At 40.4% G+C, this 21,706-nt stretch overlaps 1 protein-coding gene across 1 annotated transcript in view; it reads left to right on the top strand.

The window, feature by feature from the left end:
- Window positions 1-17,302, top strand: part of LOC133632059 (secretory carrier-associated membrane protein 5-like) — a 33,211-nt gene extending 15,909 nt beyond the window's left edge. The window contains exons 6-7 of the mRNA XM_062024303.1: window positions 3,678-3,795; window positions 16,584-17,302. Of these exons, the coding sequence (XP_061880287.1) occupies window positions 3,678-3,795; window positions 16,584-16,763 (298 nt within the window). The 3' untranslated portion in view covers window positions 16,764-17,302. The remainder of the gene's footprint in view (window positions 1-3,677; window positions 3,796-16,583) is intronic.
- The last annotated feature ends 4,404 nt before the right edge of the window (window positions 17,303-21,706 follow it).

Genomic DNA, 21,706 nt, shown 5'->3' with positions numbered 1-21,706 from the left:
CAGTATTCAGTAGGTTTCTGCTCTAAGAATCAGCATGCCATGTTCAACATGATAGCTCAGCTGCAGGCGGGTGTTCTGCAAAACCAAGTTGCGGCATTGTTGTGAGCCCTATTAAGCGAGTACCATCCCCAAACGAAAGGCCTTCCTCCATGTGATGTCCCAAGAAGATCGTTTCCTTACCCTGCCAGCACCTAGGTACCCTAGGTTGAATTCTACAGATTTGCAGTCAAGGTTTGCAGGCTGATATTGCCGACGTCTCTGCTCAGGCATTCCAAACAGACTGCATGCAGCTAATGTCCAGTCTCATACGTAGGGCTGCCAGGAGCCCTGCCACGACTGCCCTTCTCCACCAAGTCCATTTTAATCATCTCATCCACCAAACACTAAACAAGCAAGAGAAAATGTGGCATTATTTTTTACAGGCACAGCTGCACAACCAACATATTCAGCTAGGCTGTTCATCCCACAAATGCACCTTCCTTACAAATGTGGCCACCCGAAAAGCGAAGTGACAAAATGTCCTCACTTTTTGTGGTAAAACAACTTACCGTATTTTCCGGACCATAGGGTGCACCGGTTTATAAGGCGCACTGCTGATGAATGGTCTATTTTCGATCTTTTTTCATATATAAGGCGCGATTATAGGGCGCATTAAAGGAGTCGTATTATTTATTTATTTTTTCTAAATGTAAAACACTTCTTTGTGGTCTACATAACATGTAAGGGTGGTTCTTTGGTCAAAATGTTGCATAGATTTTGTTTTACAGATCATCTTCAAGTCGCTTTCTGACAGTCGCTTCTGAATGCGCCGTTTTGTGGGCGGTCTTATTTACGTCTTCTTCCCATCATCTTTGTTGTAGCGGTGTAGCGTGCAAGGACAGGAGTGTAAGAAGTGTCAAAAGATTGAGCTAACCATTATAATGACATTCAGACTTTTTTAAATCAATAACGGAGCAGCATCTCATCATCCGGAAACAACAACAAGCCGTCTGACCCGAACTCTCTAATAACTACATTTCCTTGAGTGAATAATGTAAACTCACTACGCCGGTATGTTTTAGCGCTTTCATGGCGAGTTTACTGACAGATATAAGTAAGAACTTTACACTACTTTATATTAGAAATGGCAACAGCAGAGGATGAATGTCCCATAACAAGAAGATAGAAAAAAAGAAGAAACTTATCGACTACGACTAATTTTTCAGGATTCATGCAGATCCCAAATACAGATCAGCAGGTACCAGAAGGTAAGAAATGTTGCTTTTACATAATATTGCGAAACAAAACGCCAGATAATATGTCTTACCTTATACACACACCATAAAAATACTCGTATGTTTAATGCGCCAACAATCCATCAAGCGGCGCGGCTTCATAGTTTACCAAAGTCGTACTGAGGCATTTTGGTAGATTTTTGAGTGCCGTGTGTAATGTTCTATATTTTCAATGGAACATATAAAATGTTGGTGTTGTTTACTTGAGTCATATTGCCATCATAGTGCAGTCTAAACATATATCTTATGTTTGACTGCCATCTACTGGTCACACTTATCATTACACACATGTACCAAATAAAATTGCTTCGAGGTCGGTTAGCAAAACCAGATTTATGCCGTACATTAGGTGCACCGGGTTATAAAGGCTAAAAAAAAGGATTTTATGGCTCTTTCAACATTTTGGGTTGCCGACCCCTGGTCTAAATAAAAGAAAGCAAATATGAGCAAACCATAAAAGAGTTAAGTTTTTTACCAAAGGCAGCAATCATAAATGAAGCGTTCAGCACATACACAACGTTGACATCTATAGTTATATTTTGATAAAGACGGGGGAAAACATGCATACTCGCAAAAGTCGAGTGCAACAGCAACAAACATGGCTATAGATGCAAAGTTGAATCACAAAATGCAATCTTACCCGAGCAAGAACGATGCATGATTTATCCGGGAGAGTCTTGATACCAATTTCCTTGACCCAGCCACACACAAAGAAGTTTTAGACCTCCATGCTTTTCAATTTTTTTATCGGTTTTGCCGTGGAGAATGACGTCAGCGCACAAGATAGTTCAAAAGGTCTGGGAACACCACCGACGGATAATCCTTGGTATCACTCGACAAATCTTTTTTTGATGAAGTATAGGGATCTATTACATCGCATACCGGTAGTTAGATTATTTTGCCCGTATCTGCTTTGTGCAAGAAGATCTGGGCCCCTTGCATACTCACAGCCATCTTGGCTTGGTTTTTCACTTCCGGGAAGAAGTCATGTGACTGAATAAAAGTAATAACAACACTATATAATTCCAATGCAATCGTTATATTGTGATAATGGATGTTTATGACACACTCTGGCCGCATCTCGCAGATTTGACAGCGACAAGCGAACAACCGAGTCCTTAACACATTGCAGCGTCCCTGTTAGCGAGCTAGCGGCTAATGTCCCTCCACAGTGCAGTTTGTGAATCACTAATCCTTGCTTCCATGGTGGTAAATAAACTAAGTTTTTTACACGTGTCATTATCACTGTAAGACGAGGAATAGCAAAACATGCTACGCTACAAACCGTAGGAGGTACAAAAAAAGCTAAGCTAAGCGCTAAGCTTGGATGTAAACAGACGTGGGTGGATAAGATACAAATATTGACAGTGGTCGATACTGCGGTATCGATGTTTTTTCATCACTATGTTTCGCTATTTTTGTCATTTTTGTTATTGTTTACAAACTCAGGATAAAAAGCCAAAAGTAGTTTTTGCTTTTGTTTGGTTATTTTGCACAATTGATTTTATCATAAATGTTGTATTTTAATAAAAAATACATTTAAAATGTCAATATTAATTGATATCATTTCCCCACATTCCGTGTTTTTGTTAGAATCCAGTTGCGATCGAAAGTGATCATTATTCAATGATCCTGAAAAATGATAAGCATGAATATTGATATCACCAATACTATCCAGCCACAAAAACTATATCAGGAGGTTGCTTACAGCCACAGTTGTTAATACCAATGTTTTTGACTCGAAGCAAATTAAAGACCCAGACCCATTTTAATTTTGAAGACTCAGTCATTGTTTTTTTCGTTGTTGTCGTTTAAAAAAAAAAAAAAGTAATATTGATTATAATAATAATATATTATTTATGCACTGTATATAAAAAATAGAAATGTTACACTAAAATGTACATTTTAAGACATGTTTTGGTCAAAGAGATTTATGCATTACTATGCCACAAAAGTTATATTAATGCTTTTTTTTTTTTTTTTACCAGCCCATATAATCTGCCTTTTCCTTGTGAAACACGCTTCCCCCCAACAATGTCTGCCGCCGTCATTAACACGACAGTGATGGACCATTAGAACCTACCCCCGTGGAAGTTTTATGACAGGTGTGTTATTAGATTTTTAGAGGCCGTTAACGAGCGCCTGACTCGGCCCGATGATCACAAATGAATCATATTATTATTACGACAGCCTCCATAAAGTTTATAAATGTCACTTTTGGATACACACCTGTGTGAAGAAGTGTCGGAAAAGTTTTTTAATCGCCTCTGTACTTTTAAGTCCACACCGTGATTGGCATTTAACGTACAGATGGCCAAAGTGGTGCTAATGTTGTCTTAGAGGTGGTCACAAATATCAGCTATGAGACATTTTTAACCATCAAAGTGTCATTTCTTTCTCCAGTGGCTGGTTGGCGACCATCTCCTTCTTCAGCTATAATATATTGATAGCTTTGGTCATGTTGGTTCCGACCATCATGTTCACTGCTGTTGCATCGCTGTCCTTCCTCGCCCTCACAAAGGTAAGACTTTATTGCACGTTTTTTTGCCATTTTATGCACTTGTGACGTACACACAACAATTAGTGGATGCTCAGTGGGATGGTCGTGGTCTACAACCACACACAAGCAGCTGTCTGTTTAAAGGCCCACTGAAACCCATTACTACCGACCACGCAGTCTGATAGTTTACATATCAATGATGAAATCTTAACATTGCAACACATGCCAATACGGCCGGGTTAGATTAGTAAAGTGCAATTTTAAATTTCCCGCGAAATATCCTGCTGAAAACGTCTCGGTATGATGAAGTTTGCGCGTGACGTCACGGATTGTAGCGGACATTTTGGGACACCATTGTGGCCAGCTATTAAGTTGTCTGTTTTCATCGCAAAATTCCACAGTATTCTGGACATCTGTGTTGGTGAATCTTTTGCAATTTGTTCAATGAACAATGGAGACAGCAAAGAAGAAAGCTGTAGGTGGGAACGGTGTATTAGCGGCCGGCTGCAGCAACACAAACGCGTAGCCGGTGTTTCATTGTTTACATTCCCGAACGATGACAGTCAAGCTTTACCATTGGCCTGGGACAAGCTTTACCATTGGCCTGGGACAACAGAGACTCTTACCAGGAGGACTTTGAGTTGGATACGCATGCTTGTGGAGAACTGGGACAACAGAGACTCTTACCAGGAGGACTTTGAGTTGGATACGCGCTACCGTGAGTACGCAGCTGCGGCTTCCAAACATTTGATCGCTTGCCCGTACGTGCGTGCCGCTGTGTGCATGTCACGTACGTAACTTTGGGGAAATATATGTGCTGTATGAACTTTGCGGAGGTGAACGGTACTTTGGGCTCTGGGATTGAGTGTGTTGTGCGGGTGTTTGATTTGTATTGGTGGGTTATATGGACGGGAGGGAGGAGGTGTTTGTTATGTGGGATTAATTTGTGGCATATTAAATATAAGCCTGGTTGTGTTGTGGCTAATAGAGTATCTATTTGTCTTGTGTTTATTTACCGTTTTAGTCATTCCCAGCTGAATATCAGGTCCCACCCGCCTCTCACAGCATCTTCCCTATCTGAATCGCTTCCACTGCCCTCTAGTCCTTCACTCTCCCTTTCCTCATCCACAAATCTTTCATCCTCGCTCAAATTAATGGGGAAATCGTCGCTTTCTCGGTCCGAATCGCTCTCGCTGCTTGTGGCCATGATTGTAAACAATGTGCAGATGTGAGGAGCTCCACAACCTGTGACGTCACGCTACTTCCGGTACAGGCAAGGCTTTTTTATCAGCGACCAAAAGTTGCAAACTTTATCGTCGATGTTTTCTACTAAATCCTTTCAGCAAAAATATGGCAATATCGTGAAATTATCAAGTATGACACATAGAATGGATCTGCTATCCCCGTTTAAATAAAAAAATCTCATTTCAGTAGGCCTTTAAATGCTTTAAAAACAGTACAGCTTGCAGGTGTACCAAATGTATGGGATAGGTACTGTTGCGTTTGACCAGATGTTCCTCCAAGTGGGATGTAAAGCGCTGGTCAGTCCCAAGTTCCTTAATGACATATAAACTGACTCAAAGGTACCACCAAGCACAGAATAGGTATTTTGTAATTTATTGTCAAATATTTGAGAATAGAGACCAGCCTCGAACAACACATACGAATGCGCAGCCCAAGTTGATCTGGCATTCCAAAGGAAAAAGCAACTCTTTTCACACAAAGAAAGTGTAATTCAGCTTTTGGGCCACAAATGGAAGAAGTCGGGTGGAATTGTCAACAGGAGGGTACACACTAGCCAACAAATTGCACCCTGGTGGCGTGGGTTCAGACAACAAGGAAATAAGACAGTTTGAGCCATTTATGTCAGTCAACTTAAAAGGGGCGGGATAAGTGTGGGGAAAAGGACGTCCAGCGAAACAAGCAACACAGTCACCCAGGATTTGGCATCCACCTGAGTCACAGGTTTACCTGTACCCGCTCCTAAGGTCAAAGTTACCAGGCCTTCGGTGGTGATGTCATTAGCACGCACAGATGTGAGAGCCTTTGAAACACCACCAAGGTGGGGTGGTACTTTAGGTGCTACAGAGGGTGTAGAGGTAGTTAACGCCCTCTCAAGGACATTAATTTTAATAATTCCTTTAGAGTCTGTATCAGTCAAGTCAACCCCCAAAACAACATAAAAGGGACGATGGGCACCACTTACCATAGTATGTTGTCTGCATCCGACACCAATGGTTCAGGGTTGAGTCGTAACAAATATAGAGGTTATTACCACGGTAATAGCTATTGTGTCCCCCGTAATTAATCACACTGCACAGGTCAAAAAATAAGTCTTGCTATCCCCTTTGACCCAGTCTATTTAAAGTCCGCTGTATGTTCTTAGACACTTGTCAGTCACTGTCGTCAGGAAGGATGAACTGAGACACAAAAACAGTAGAACACGCCCAAGCACCAGTCCGTCAGGGAACACTACCGGGTGTAACATCCTGCCTTTCGTCTATCAATATCAGAGTAATTTAGGTAACAAAACGGGGATAAACATCAAACTTTTCACTTAATGTAACGACACATGTAGTTATGCTGAAAACAAGCAAGAGAAATTGGATAACTTCGAGTATAAAGGCTGGTCTCAAATAAGGATATACAATATAGAAGTTAAAAAGAGTAATATTGGTAGAAAATCTCTCTCTCAGCGTCGTCTTCTGGGCTGTAGGATTATGTGTGTGTAATTAAAACCTCGCTCTTCTATGACCTAGAGGGGGAGAGGTTACTAGCACAATCACCCCTTATGTGTGTTACTTCGTTAACACACACACTAAAAATGAGTCTTTTTCTGCTCCCGTTCTTCTTCAGATGCCTCAGGCTCAAAAGGCGCTGCTGGGGGGTCGAGTGGGGCAGATGTAGTGGCGATGTCAGCAATGATATCCGCTGGTAATCTGTCAGGTTCTTCAGCAGGAGTGTAGAGGGAGAGGTGGTACCAGGTGTCCCCTTTTCCAGCTAGTCGAAGGGCGTGAGACGTCCGTTCCACGACCTTGAAGGGACCAGTCCACCTGGGCTCCGTCCACTTGTGTTTGATGACCTAGATCTTGACCCTCTCAGCGGGCGGAAGGGAATCTGGAGTGGCGGGCTGTCATCCTCGTATCTGTACAGAAGAACTGGCACACAAATTCTGCATTTTTTGTGTAAAATACCATTTTGGTTTTACGCTGAGTCCTCCTTCCATGGCGGCTGCTGGTCCTGGGCTGACCTGTATGCAGCTCATAGGGTGAAAAACTCAAAGGGCGGTAAAACAGTTTTATTCACGGACCTTCGAATGATCATTAACGCTAATTGCAACATGTCAATCCAATTAAATTTGGTCTGTGCACAGATTTTAGCCAATTAGTTTTTAATATTCTGGTCCATCCTTTCAACCTTACCTTGGGACTCAGGATGGTACCCCAAACCTGTGTTCTAGTCCGAAAGCCTTTTCGACCAAGGCTAAGTGAGTATTTTTTTTTTTTTTTTTAATGGTTGCCGTTGTCTGACCTAATCTTTTTGGGGAAACCATGTCGGGGTACTAAGTCATTCACAAGTCATTTAATTACTGATATTGTATCCTCTTTTGAGGCTGTTGTTGCTTCCGGCCAATCACTGTAATTGTCAACACAAGTCAGTACGTACCTTTTCCCTTGTACCATATTGATCATATCAGTGAAATCAAAGACTATACATGGTTCACCCTCACCTCCTCCATATTCTAAATTTGATCTACTAAAGTACTATCAATGTGTAAAATCGTTATTTTCAAATTAAAATTAGTTATAACTTCTTACCCACGGGAAAAACGTTAAAACTATGGAATGTGTCAGAGTCGGATGATTGTCGATTTTGTTCCAAGGAGTCTGTATCTACCCTCACTCACCCCCTTCTGTTTCTGAAAAAGGACTGTGTTAGTCATACTATCACTTTCAGAAACATCTAAGAAAAAGGTCAGCTAATAGTCAAGTAGCGGAGGACAAGTCATGTTTGAACCACCCCCTCTGTGGTCCACTGGGGGGTGTTGTTAGGGTAGGGGACCCCTTAGCAATATCACAAATAACTCAAACTCAACTAAACCCTAACTTTTATGTAACTTATTCAATATGGTGAAAGTAACAACATATGCTCATATTTATATTGTCACAAATACAAGAAAAATACTACCCTTATGGCGGATGCTTTAGCAATAGTATTTTGAAATTTTACCACACCTGGTGGCCCCAATAATTGATTAAGTCAAGCTCATGTTGTAGAAAGTCGAATGATGCGGACACGTTTGTTACTGAATACTTTCTATCAGACTTCTGCCATGGCAACTTTGTGTATGTAATGAGCAACTATAATTATTTGATATGCTTAAATGTGTAATGTTTGGCAGCTACGCCGTGTCTTATCATTGCACCTAAGTTCTTTGGTTTTGTAGACGAGACAGAGAGCAAGTGAACAATGTGGGACACAATTGTGTCCATCTTATACCATGCTAGTTGTTTCAAAGATAGGTCAACATGAGCAACCACACCTTGAGTTCCAACATATATAAATATACAAAGGAGTCAAAGGTCTCCTGGTATGAGTGTCTAACTGGTGATCATAACATATGGCGAGTCGGGTGGCAGAACACACGGAAGCATCTCAGTCAGTCAGGGTTTTCACTGTTAGAGCAGCTGGATGTCAGCCATTCCTGTTGTTTCAGGCTGTGGTATGAGCTCATGGAAGAGCCTTGGTAGTGGTGTCGCAGCTTGGTGGTTGAGCCGTCAGGTAACACCAGGAAGGTTCCTTCTGTGCGATATTGAATGTCAGGGTACAGTCTGTAAAGGAGGTCATTACCAATCTGGCAGGGTGTGTGCAGGTCAATCACGAACGGGTGCTTTAGTGTGTGTCCCGCAATCTGAACCGGAAGTGGTTTGGTGACAGGTAACCTTCTTGTGACCCCAGCGAAGCCTTCGACCTTTAAAGAGGAAGCACACAGTTTCTTTGGTACCTCTGCATTCAGAATCGAATGGGTGGTGCCAGTGTCAATCACAAACTGATAACATTGTCCGTTGACACTCATGTCCAGCAGGGGGCCAGTCTGTATCTCCTGCTGGGGCTCCTGCGGTGGGCGTCCTTTGCCACGCTTTTGTGTTCGTTTGTTGGCACTACGGAACCTTTCCTGTTCGAAAATGTTCGGACAGTCACGACTCCAGTGACCAGGCTGGTCACAGCCGAAACAGTTACCACCCCGGACTGGCTTTGAAGCACCGTGTTGTCCACCACCCGAGTCCAACCGTCTGGTCGCACGTCTGTTGAGGATTCTTTCCTCCACCTGTTGGAACTCAGAAGCAAGGTCACCCAGTGCTGAATATACCCTAGCTGATTTTTTACTAATTAGTTCTTTTGACCTTTTATCTTCAGCGATCTGTAAATTAAGGAGTTGCTTCCTTGCTGCTCTGTCATTAGCCTTATCATCCTCATCTTGAGGAAAGAGACTGCGCATAGCAGTAGCTATGTTTGTAACGTATGGTGTTATCGGTGAGGTCGAAGATTCAGCCTTTAATCCTGCTTGTTGTTCTGTATTTTTGCCATCTTGTGTGGAAACACAACGATACAAAATGCTTCTAGAGTCTGCTACGGAGAGAGTGTATCCTGCTGTTAGCTTGTCTAATGTGTTGAGCCAAAGACTCCCACCTTCAGACACAGGTGGAAGTTTGTCAACAATGGCTTGCATGTCTGCCACAGCAAAAGGCTTATATTGAAATATGCCGCTTTTATCAGGAAAAAGTGGATATGCGTGTCCCTCCAGCTTTTTTGAGCGTGTGTTGTATGCATGTGGTTCATGTGGGTGTTGGTCAATGTAGCCTTCCATTGAGCCATTAACAGTTACAGGAGACCACAAAGTCTGGCTCTGTTGTGTGTTGCTCAAGAATGTCTGATGTGCACGTGAGAGGCTGTCATCTACTGGGGGAGGGCATTTGTTTATGGCAACAAAATGGTCTGGCGTGTAAAGTGAGGAGTTTTGCGTTGACTCATGCATTATCTGCTGTCTAGTAAGATTAGGCATATTCGGGAGGTTTTCCGCTGGGTGGCTGTTATTTTGGGGCTTAGGCACCAGAGGTGATTTACACTCAGGAGACAGCGTTAGTTTTGGAGGAGGGTTCAATCTTAGAGAGGCTGTGTGAGCACCGCCCTCATTTGTCACAGGAGTAGGGGGTGAACCAGAGAGCTTTGTTTCTGTTTCGACCACCAGGGCTCCTCCTGTGACTGTCAAAAGTGGGTATAAAGACACCTCCGGCTTTACGTCATAGGGCGGTGGCTTAGTCAAAGTCTGGGCGGGTCGTTTGAATTGTCTTACGCATGCGCGCCAGGCAAAAGACCAATCAATTCATCTGTCATATTTGTCTCATTAATCATCTGTTCTTTTGCTGCATTTCGTTTTTCCACGTAATCCCCGTTTACTTTTATCATACGCCAAACTCTTAAATTCTCGAGCACCAACCCTGCTCTTTTTTCTCTTGACCTGCCTGTTCCATTTTCACCAGCGCACACACACACACACACACACACACACACACATGATCACGCGCATCCAGCACACACGCACACACATGCACGTGTAAGCACTCACGCACACACAAGCAAGTGCCTACGGCCCTACGCACACACACACACACGCAAACGTAAGCACTCTCTCTCTGCGTTTCACTTTACCATAAAACTTCCAGTTACTTTTTTATTTTATTTTTTATTTTACCAGACGTTTGAGTTCACAACTTTTCGAGTATTGTAAACTCTCTCTTAACCCTTTCAAGGAACGTTCTCTTTTCGACAACCGTCCATTCAATTGATCATTACAAAGTAATGACTAATCACATTTTCCCCAGCCGCCATCACATTCTTGTCTGTCACACTCCTTGGCCATTGTGTCCATTTTTTTTTCAGGGGCCTCAAACCCCTGAACCATACGGCGGCCTTTAACCCCGTACTTTTATCATACAATACGCAGCTAGAGCCTCTAACTCTAACCCGTGCAATTTATCGTACAATACGCAGCTAGAGCCTCTAACTCTAACCCGTGCAATTTATCGTACAATACGCAGCTAGAGCCTCTAACTCTAACCCGTGCAATTTATCGTACAATACGCAGCTAGAGCCTCTAACTCTAACCCGTGCAATTTATCGTACAATACGCAGCTAGAGCCTCTAACTCTAACCCGTGCAATTTATCGTACAATACGCAGCTAGAGCCTCTAACTCTAACCCGTGCAATTTATTGTACAATACGCAGCTAGAGCCTCTAACTCTAACCCGTTACTATTTGCTTACTCGTCAGTGAAGCAGCCCGTCACGGTAATCTTGACACAATGACGTGAGTGGTATTCACAACTTTTATGCAATGGTGGCTACGGCAAAATGCAACCAATCTATCAAAATGCAATCAATCAATCAAAACCACCACTCTGTGTCTGGGGTACAATTCTGTGTTTGACTTACAGACCTCAGGACAGACTCCTAATGCAGATTTTATCTAAAAAGAAAGGTTCTGCTTACCTTGAATTATGTTTTGGCCATGTGAGTCTGTCCAGAAGATTGCAAGAGAAGGTCCAATTGTCAGCGTGTCATCCCGGACGAGCCCCCAAATTGTTGCGTTTGACCAGATGTTCCTCCAAGTGGGATGTAAAGCGCTGGTCAGTCCCAAGTTCCTTAATGACATATAAACTGACTCAAAGGTACCACCAAGCACAGAATAGGTATTTTGTAATTTATTGTCAAATATTTGAGAATAGAGACCAGCCTCGAACAACACATACGAATGCGCAGCCCAAGTTGATCTGGCATTCCAAAGGAAAAAGCAACTCTTTTCACACAAAGAAAGCCCCCCCCCCCCCCCCTCCTCTCAACACTGATAAGAAGAGAGACTTGGGGGTTGTGTTCACATTCCTGATGGTTTACGACCCTGTCTAAACAGGCAATCTGAAGACAAAGAGAAACTAGTATACAGAGTATACATGGAAAATTATGAGCTGATTCAAACATGATTATGAATAAAGAAATAGCTCTTAAACATATGCATTATCCACAGTACCGAATCCGGTACTTTTTTTTTTGACCCCGACCGAATCCCGCTAGTCCTATCGAGCATGTGAGATCCAACGGTGCCACGTTATGGTACCTTGACGTCAGTCCAGCAGCACTGAGAGTGAACTCAGCCAAACTACCTCTGGGTAATGTTGCAATTTTCAATACCAGCAAAGAAATTGACTCCAAAAAAAAGGCTCCAACCTAAACTACCGTAAATTCCGGACTGTATGACACTACTTTTTTCTTACCCTTGCGACTTATAAGACTGTGCGGTAAATTTTTTGAAATTTCTCCGAAACAGACATAATAGAAATATTTTTTTAAAAACAAGCAAATACACATAGAAAGTGTTTTATTGGTTGTGCTATGCTGCCATCTTATGGACGAGTTTGCTAACTGCAGGTGTCCTTCTCGTCTTCCAGCTGTGCAATGTACCTTAAATTGTTTATACTTACAAAACCTGCCAATGTGTGATGTCTGTAGGAGTGTTTTCATGCATATTTGTACGTGCAATTGTAATGTTAGGAAGTTAGCGTCGTTAGCTAATATGCTAACACGTTTACGAGTGTCTGTGTTCGTAATATTAACTTACAATGGCATTCTTTTAGTATTGTTTCAGTTTCTCAAATTCCTCAGTAAATTCACCAAGACGTCACCGTGGACTTATTGAGTCTGTTTTTAGCGGATTGGAGAGCTAGCTTCCGCAGCTAGTGGTTCCATGGCGATGAATTCTGTTTTGTTTGAAACATTTACAGAATTTTTCTGTGTACATAATTCATTTCGCCACGTATATCTGTGGCTTATAGTTTGGTGCGGCTAATATATGAAAACATATTTTTTCTTCTAAAATCTAGTGAGTGCGGCTTGTATCCCGGTGCACTCTATACTCCGGAAAATACGGTAAGAAAGGTCCCACTTTTCCAAAAATGCATTAGCTTGACGCTAATATACATTGGCTTAACTATTGACATGCTACTGATTTGCATTAGAGATTTTACACCTAAGATTCATGTTACAACCAAACAGCTTGCGTGCACTAAGTACAATACTCACAGTATTGATACTTTTTAGGGCGCAACAAAAGACTAGATTCAGCAAAGAGTGACATGACTAGCCAACACGCCATAAACTATACACTACTGCCATCTAACATCTTGGACTTGCAACTGTAATTGCAACTTATTGTTATACTGGCAAATGAGATATGTGATAACAAATCAAAATATAACAGCTCGATAGCAGTTATCATAATCAGCTCATTTTTAAATGTTGCAATACATTTTTTATTTTATTATAAAAAACAATTAATATTTACTAACACACACAAAAGATTCCAATCGGTTCAAATGTAAACTTTACCCATCCCTAACCAAACATGTACTGTACATAGTGTGTTCGAAATATTGTATTAAAATCAACAAAGGACGTGTCTCTTTTCCCTTAAAAAAACATCAGAACAAGACGCACAGTCTTATATTTAGGGTCTAGAAACTGACAGTTGGCATCAAACTCCCCCGTGCGAGTCGGAGCTGTCAAAAGATGTGTTGGTGAAGATATTTGGGATCTAACCCAGCAGGCACTAGACATTAAAACAACGTTGAGAACTTGTTGAGTTAGGTCCTGACATTGAGCAACTCAAACGTTGCGTTGAAACAACATGCTTTTTGACTACGTTTAATCAATGTTGGGTTCTGACGTTGATTTGACCTTTGAAATGTGGTCATTTGCCAACCAACGTGGCTCTAACGTTAGACACCAACAATGTAAAAAATTACAAATACAACTATTTTGCAGAGTTGTTTCAAAGTCCGTTTTAAAGGACATGTACGTATAATCAGCGTTTGTATCAATGTCTTCAAAGACCAACATGTCGAGCAATTCAGAAACCTACAGGTGGCGCCATGCAACCAACTTTTCACCGAGGGAGTCGGAGCTTTTCTTCCTATCACTTTGAAAAGACGGGTCATCTGATAGTCCAGGTCCCACAAACCGACAGGGAGTCTGTGTTTGTTTTACTTTCACTTGAAAAAGATGGCTTGTTATGCTCGGGGTCAAAAAAACAACAAGCAACTTCTGCCGAGAAAGTTGGTGCTTTTCTTCTAGTCACTCGAACAATGCATGACATCGTATTACAAAACCCAAAACCAATGAAGTTGGCATGTTGTGTAAATGGTAAATAAAAACAGAATACAATGATTTGCAAATCCTTTTCAACCTATATTCAATTGAATAGAGTGCAAAGACAAGAACTGGTAAACTTTGTATATTTTTTATATTGTGGACGTCGTATCTTTCGGACCAAAGAGGAAAAGAACCATCCGGACTGTTATAGGCGCAAAGTTCAAAAGCCAGCATCTGTGATGGTATGGGGGTGTATTAGTGCCCAAGACATGGGTAACTTACACATCTGTGAAGGCACCATTAATGCTGAAAGGTACATACAGGTTTTGGAGCAACATATGTTGCCATCCAAGCAACGTTATCATGGACGCCCCTGCTTATTTCAGCAAGACGATGACAAACCACATGTTATAACAGCGTGGCTTCGTAGTAAAAGAGTGCTGGTACTAGACTGGTACTAGTCCAGACCTGTCTCCCATTGAAAATGTGTGGCGCATTATGAAGCGTAAAATACCATAACGGAGACTCCGGACTGTTGAACAACTAAAGCTGTACATCAAGCAAGAATGGGAAATAATTCCACCTGAGAAGCTTCAAAAATTGGTGTCCTCAGTTCCCAAACGTCTACTGAGTGTTGTTAAAAGGAAAGGCCATGTAACACAGTGGTAAAAATGCCCCTGTGCCTAACTTTTTTGCAATGTGTTGCTGCCATTAAATTCTAAGTTAATGATTATTTGCCAAAAAAAAAATAAGTTTCTCAATTCAAACCTGAAATATCTTGTCTTTGCAGTCTATTCAATTGAATATAAGTTGAAAAGGATTTGCAAATCATTGTATTCTGTTTTTATTTACGATTTACACAACGTGCCAACTTCACTTGGTTTTGGGTTTTGTATTTGGGGTCCGCAAACCAACAGATGGCGCCAAGCGACTTTTGCCCAAGGGAGGTTTTCTTCCTGTCATTTGAGAAATGTGTGTCATCGTATATTTGGGGTACCCAAGAGAGCCAGAGCTTTTCTTCCTGTCACTTGGAAAACAGGTATGATCTTATATTTGGAGTAAAGAAGACGGCAGGTGGTGCCAAGCCACTTCTCTCCGAGCCAGTCATAGCTTTTCTTAAAGGCCTACTGAAATTATTTTTTTTATTTAAACGGGGATAGCAGATCCATTCTATGTGTCATACTTGATCATTTTGCGATATTGCCATATTATTGCTGAAAGGATTTAGTAGAGAACAACGACGATAAAGGTCGCAACTTTTGGTCGCTGATAAAAAAAAGCCTTGCCTATACCGGAAGTAGCGTAACGTCACCGGAGGAAGGACTCCTCACATGTCCCCATTGTTTACAATGCAGCGAGAGAGATTCGGACCGAGAAAGCGACGATTACCCCATTAATTTGAGCCAGGATGAAAGATTTGTGGATGAGGAAAGTGAGAGTGAAGGACTACATTGCAGTGCAGGATGTATCTTTTTTCGCTCTGACTGTAACTTAGGTACAAGGGCTCATTGGATTCCACACTTTCTCCTTTTTCTATTGTGGATCACGGATTTGTATTTGAAACCACCTCGGATACTATATCCTCTTGAAAATGAGAGTCGAGAACGCGAAATGGACATTCACAGTGACTTTTATCTCCACGACAATACATCGGCGAAGCTCTTTAGCTACTGAGCTAACGTGATAGCATCAGGCTCAAATGCAGATAGAAACAAAATAAATAAACCCCTGACTGTAAGGATAGACAGAAGATCAACAATACCATTAAACTATGGACATGTAAATACACGGTTAATAATTCCCAGCTTGGCGAAGCTTAACAATGCTGTTGCTAACGACGCCATTGAAGCTAACTCAGCAACGGGACCTCACAGAGCTATGATAAAAACATTAGCGCTCCACTTACGCCAGCCAGCCCTCATCTGCTCATCAACACCCGTGCTCACCTGCGTTCCAGCGATTGACGGAAGGACGAAGGACTTCACCCGATCATCCGTGCGGTCGGCGGCTAGCGTCGGCTAGCGCCGGCTAGCGCGTCTGCTATCCAAGTCAAAGTCCTCCTGGTTGTGTTGCTACAGCCAGCCGCTAATACACCGATCCCACCTACAACTTTCTTCTTTGCAGTCTTCATTGTTCATTAAACAAATTGCAAAAGATTCACCAACACAGATGTCCAGAATACTGTGGAATTTTGAGATGAAAACAGAGCTTTTTTGTATTGGATTCAATGGGGTACCAATACTTACGTTTCAACGATTGACGTCACGCGCATACGTCATCATATATAGACGTTTTCAACCGGAAGTTTAGCGGGAAATTAAAAATTGCAATTTAGAAGTTAACCCGGCCGTATTGGCATGTGTTGCAATGTTAAGAATTCATCATTGATATACAAACTATCAGACTGCGTGGTCGGTAGTTGTGGGTTTCAGTAGGCCTTTAAGGTCACTTGAAAAAGAGGGGTCACCGGAAAAGGTGGCGCCCAGCATTTCCTCCTGTCGCCCACACACCGTGACCTAGCTGTGGGTCTATGTAACGTGACATAACAGCAGTCCAACTAAATGTCAGAAAAATATGAGATTTTGTGATTCTCGTCTTGCCTGCAGATCCATAATTTCTACCGGGGGAGCGGGGGCAGCATGTCCAAGGCGCAGGAGGAGTGGACCACGGGAGCCTGGAAGAACCCTCATGTCCAGCAGGCCGCCCAGCAGGCTGCGATCGGGGCAGCGGGCGGCGCCATGCAGGATCAGTACTCGGCCCCGCAGTACAACGACAACCAAATGTAACCTTCGTATACGTCGGGGAAAAGGCCAAAGTTTGAACGGCAGCCTCACTTGGATAGCAAAGTCTGAAGGAATGAATGATGCCGATTTGCTTGCACTTCAAAGAAACATCAGAAAAATGCGTGTTTGCAAGCTGTTTCATCAGGTGGCAAACAAATCTCTCATATTGTTGAATATTTTATATTCTTTCATATACTAGTCATTTTTTTCTCTTGTTCCTAATGCATTTTTTTTTAGTATTTGACAGCGTTAATGACGAACTGCGTTATCACCAAAGACACTAGTATTGTAAGTATTTAAATCAGGGGTCCCCAAACTACGGCCCGTGGGCCGGATACGGTCCCCCAGCATCCAAAATCCGGCCCGCGGGAAGTCCCAAGTTAAAAAAATAAAAATAAAAATAAATAAAAATAAATATATACATATTTTTTTGTATTATTATTTTTTTAATTTGTCCTTACTAGTCCATTTTCTACCGTCTCCTAGCCACTCAGGCAAATCATATTGTCTAAAAATGCATTTTACCATCGATAACGTGACATGCAGCACTGTAAATATATATATATATATACACTACCGTTCAAAAGTTTGGGGTCACATTGAAATGTCCTTATTTTTTAAGGAAAAGCACTGTACTTTTCAATGAAGATAACTTTAAACTAGTCTTAACTTTAAAGAAATACACTCTATACATTGCTAATGTGGTAAATGATTATTCTAGCTGCAAATGTCTGGTTTTTGGTGCAATATCTACATAGGTGTATAGAGGCCCATTTCCAGCAACTATCACTCCAGTGTTCTAATGGTACAATGTGTTTGCTCATTGGCTCAGAAGGCTAATTGATGATTAGAAAACCCTTGTGCAATCATGTTCACACATCTGAAAACAGTTTAGCTCGTTACAGAAGCTACAAAACTGACCTTCCTTTGAGCAGATTGAGTTTCTGGAGCATCACATTTGTGGGGTCAATTAAACGCTCAAAATGGCCAGAAAAAGAGAACTTTCATCTGAAACTTGACAGTCTATTCTTGTTCTTAGAAATGAAGGCTATTCCACAAAATTGTTTGGGTGACCCCAAACTTTTGAACGGTAGTGTATATATATATATATATATATATATATATATATATATATATATATATATATATATATAAATACACACACATATAGACATATATATATATATATATATATATATATATATATATATATATATATATATATATATATATATATAAATACACACACATATAGACATATATATATATATATATATATATATATATATATATATATATATATATACACGCATATAGACACATATATACATATATACACATATATACACATATATATACACATATACATATATATACATACATAGACATATACATATGTACACACATATATACACATTTACATATACATATACATATACACACACACACACACACACATTTACATATAATATATATATATATACACAGTATATATATACTGTATATATACACACACACACACACACACACACACACACACACACACACACACACACACACACACACACACACACACACACACACATATATATATATATATATATATATATATATATATATATATATATATATAGTGCGGCCCCCAGCCAAATTGTTTTACCACTATGCGGCCCCGGAGTCAAAAAGTTTGGGGACCCCTGATTTAAATGGTTAGTTAGATTTTCATTCATCCCAGAGAGGGGACATTATATGGTTGCAGTGCAGGTTTTTACAAACAGTAATATAGGTTTTGTTTTTTGATTTATTTATGTATTAGTTCATTTGAATGTACAGTACTAGGACTAATAAACTTCTGTAGGACTTGAATGTTCCTATTTAAGGATGAAGATTCTCTGTTTGACCTCAGCATGGTTTCACTGATTTATATGCAGTTGTTTTGCACTGTACAGTTAAATAGTGTTGTAATACTTTATGGGGGAGAATGAGAAAAAAGACGAATAAACTTGGAGAGGAAAGTTGTAAAAATGTTGACAGTGAAGTTGAAATATTCCATGAAAATAATTGTTTTCATTTAGGTAAAAACAATTATGAGGGGAAAAAAAGCACATTAACCACTAGTATTTTGGAGGGGAGTGGCGCGGTTGGGAGAGTGGCTGTGCCAGCAACCTGAGGGTTCCTGGTTCAATCCCCAGCTTCTACTAACCTAGTCACGTCCGTTGTGTCCTTGAGCAAGACACTTCACCCTTGCTCCTGATGGGTGGTGGTTAGCGCCTTGCATGGCAGCTCCCGCCATCAGTGTGTGAATGTGTGTGTGAATGTGGGAATAGTGTCAAAGCGCTTTAAGTACCTTGAAGGTAGAAAAGCGCTATACAAGTATAACCCATTTACCATTTTGTCGCTTGTTGCTGTCAAATTAGCGGGACACAGCTAGAATGTGTCAACACGATATTATAGGCTCTATTGTTGGCCGCACACACGCAGATGATATCAGTACTTGTATCGTTTGTAGTCTAAAGAACCACACGACAAGTCAGCTAGTACTTTGCGATATTACGATATATAAACGTTTATACGAAATGAAAATGTCTATCAATATAATTCTCAATTGTTTATATTGTATTTTTTTTAACAACGCTGCTACTTTGCCTGAGCATTTTTACGTCATTGAATGAACTTTATGACAGTATTGTTCTGAAAATAAGTAAGAATAGAAGAAAAAAGTAAAAATACGAAAAATAGTGTGTCATCAACGTGCATTATCACAATATAATGATAGTAATAAAAGCTCTATCGTCGACCAAATTTATCTAATTTATATCAAATATCGTCAATATCCGTCAACCCTAGTTCTATCAGTCACATTTTTTCAACCAAGCCAAAGAGAAATCCAAAAGCAAAATACACAAGGTCGCAAAATTCTCATGTTATAAGTGATTTAGAGGTGGAATCGATTGCTCCAGCTACATTGCTAGCCACCAAGAGCGAGACGATTTTTATATGTTAGAAAGCAAAAAAAAAAACAACAACAAAAAAACTTCTGTCCTCTTGTCTCTCATATGCAAAAAAAATAAAAATAAAAATAAATAAGTGCAGTTCCCCTTTAAAGAGCGTTTAAAAAACTGGATCCTTGTAGCAGATATGAGTTAAGATTCGGATCTGAACATTACCAAACATCCTTGACAATCAAACCATGATCATAAAAATTCACATTTTGTGTCATTAATGCGGGCAACTGGTATATAAACATGGTGTAGTTCTTCTCCTTTGAATGCAAGTGCTCCTACAGCAGGAATACAAGTTCTGTATTCCTAAAAATAAAAAATCTGGCAAGACACTACACTACAAGTTTTTTTAATATTTTGTAATTGTCATTAAAAGCATGTTTGTCCTTTATGAGTTGAGCTATTTTAAAAAAAGCCTAATGTTTAAAAACATTTCATTAAAACAAACTAATTGTCCAGTCATAGTATTAAAAACTTGAAAATCATCTGTCCAGCGCACACTTATTATTGATCAAAATTAATAATTAATCGCCAATAATTTTAACTTTGAACAATCTGCGATTAAAGGCCTATAGAAACCCACTACTACCGACCACGCAGTCTGATAGTTTATGCCAATACGGCCGGGTTAACTTATGAAGTGCAATTTTAAATTTGCCGCTAAACTTCCGGTTCGAAACGCCTCTGAGGATGACGTATGCGCGTGACGTAGCCCGGGGAACACGGGTATGGCTTCCACATTGAAGCCAATACGAAATAGCTGTTTTCATCTCATTCTGGATGTATTCTGGACATCTGTGTTGGTGAATCTGTTGCAATTATGTTCATTGCATTATGGAGAAAGAAGCTGAGCAAGCAAAGAAGAAAGTTCTCAGTGCAAAGCGGACGTATTTTGCGAAGGAAGTCAGCAGCAACACAACACAGCCGGTGTTTCATTGTTTACATTCCCGAAAGATGCAGTCAAGATCAAAGAACTCGGATAACAGAGACTCTAACCAGGAGGACTTTTGACTTCGATACACAGACGCCTGTAGAGAACTGGTACAACACAGACTCTTACCAGGATTACTTTGATTTGGATGACAAAGACGCAGACGTGCTACCGTGAGTATGCAGCTTTGGCTTCCAAAAATTTGATCGCTTGACCGTACGTGCCCGTCACGTACGTAACTTTGTTTAAATATATAAGCTTTATGAACCTTGGGTTAGGTGAACGGTCTTTTAGGCTGAGTGATTGTGTGTGTTGATCAGGTGTTTGAATTGTATTGGCGTGTTCTATGGAGCTAGGAGCTAGCAGAGGAGCTAGGAGCTAGCATAACAAACACGTAGGTGTTTTTATGCAGGATTAATTTGTGGCATATTAAATATAAGCCTGGTTGTGTTGTGGCTAATAGAGTATATATATGTCTTGTGTTTATTTACTGTTTTAGTCATTCTGCCAGTCACTCTTATGTTTTCAAGATGTTGATAGAAATCCAAACCAAAATGCCAGAGGTAGCCAATTTCTACTTATTGCTCTGCAGGGAACTACAAAACTGTCACCTATTGTTCTGAAAATAAGTAAAAATAGAAGAAAAACTTAAAATACTAAAAAAATTAGTTTTTTTTCTTTTCATAATCAAGCTGAAACAAAAAAGTCATAATGCTACGGGAATATTTAGAAAATTATAGTTAAGCGGTTACAATAATAAAGGAAAAATATAATAAGACTAAAGCTGCTAATTGCTGAGAATAAAGTTATATGCACTATCATGGAAAAAATATCTACGATATAACAAGGAAAATAGAGAATAACGTCTTAATTTTATGAGAGTAAATCTGAAATATTAAAGTTAGGACTTTATGAGAATAGTTGTATGTTTACAAGAATCATATCAAAAATAAAGATAACAAATGTATTAATAGGTAAAGATAACGTATTACTAGAAAAACTGTATGGGAATA

The sequence above is a fragment of the Entelurus aequoreus genome, linkage group LG02, assembly GCF_033978785.1.
Source record: "Entelurus aequoreus isolate RoL-2023_Sb linkage group LG02, RoL_Eaeq_v1.1, whole genome shotgun sequence".
NCBI lineage: Eukaryota > Metazoa > Chordata > Actinopteri > Syngnathiformes > Syngnathidae > Entelurus > Entelurus aequoreus.
The sequence above is the reverse complement of the archived record's forward strand: the minus strand, read 5'-3'. Positions and strand labels throughout refer to the sequence as shown.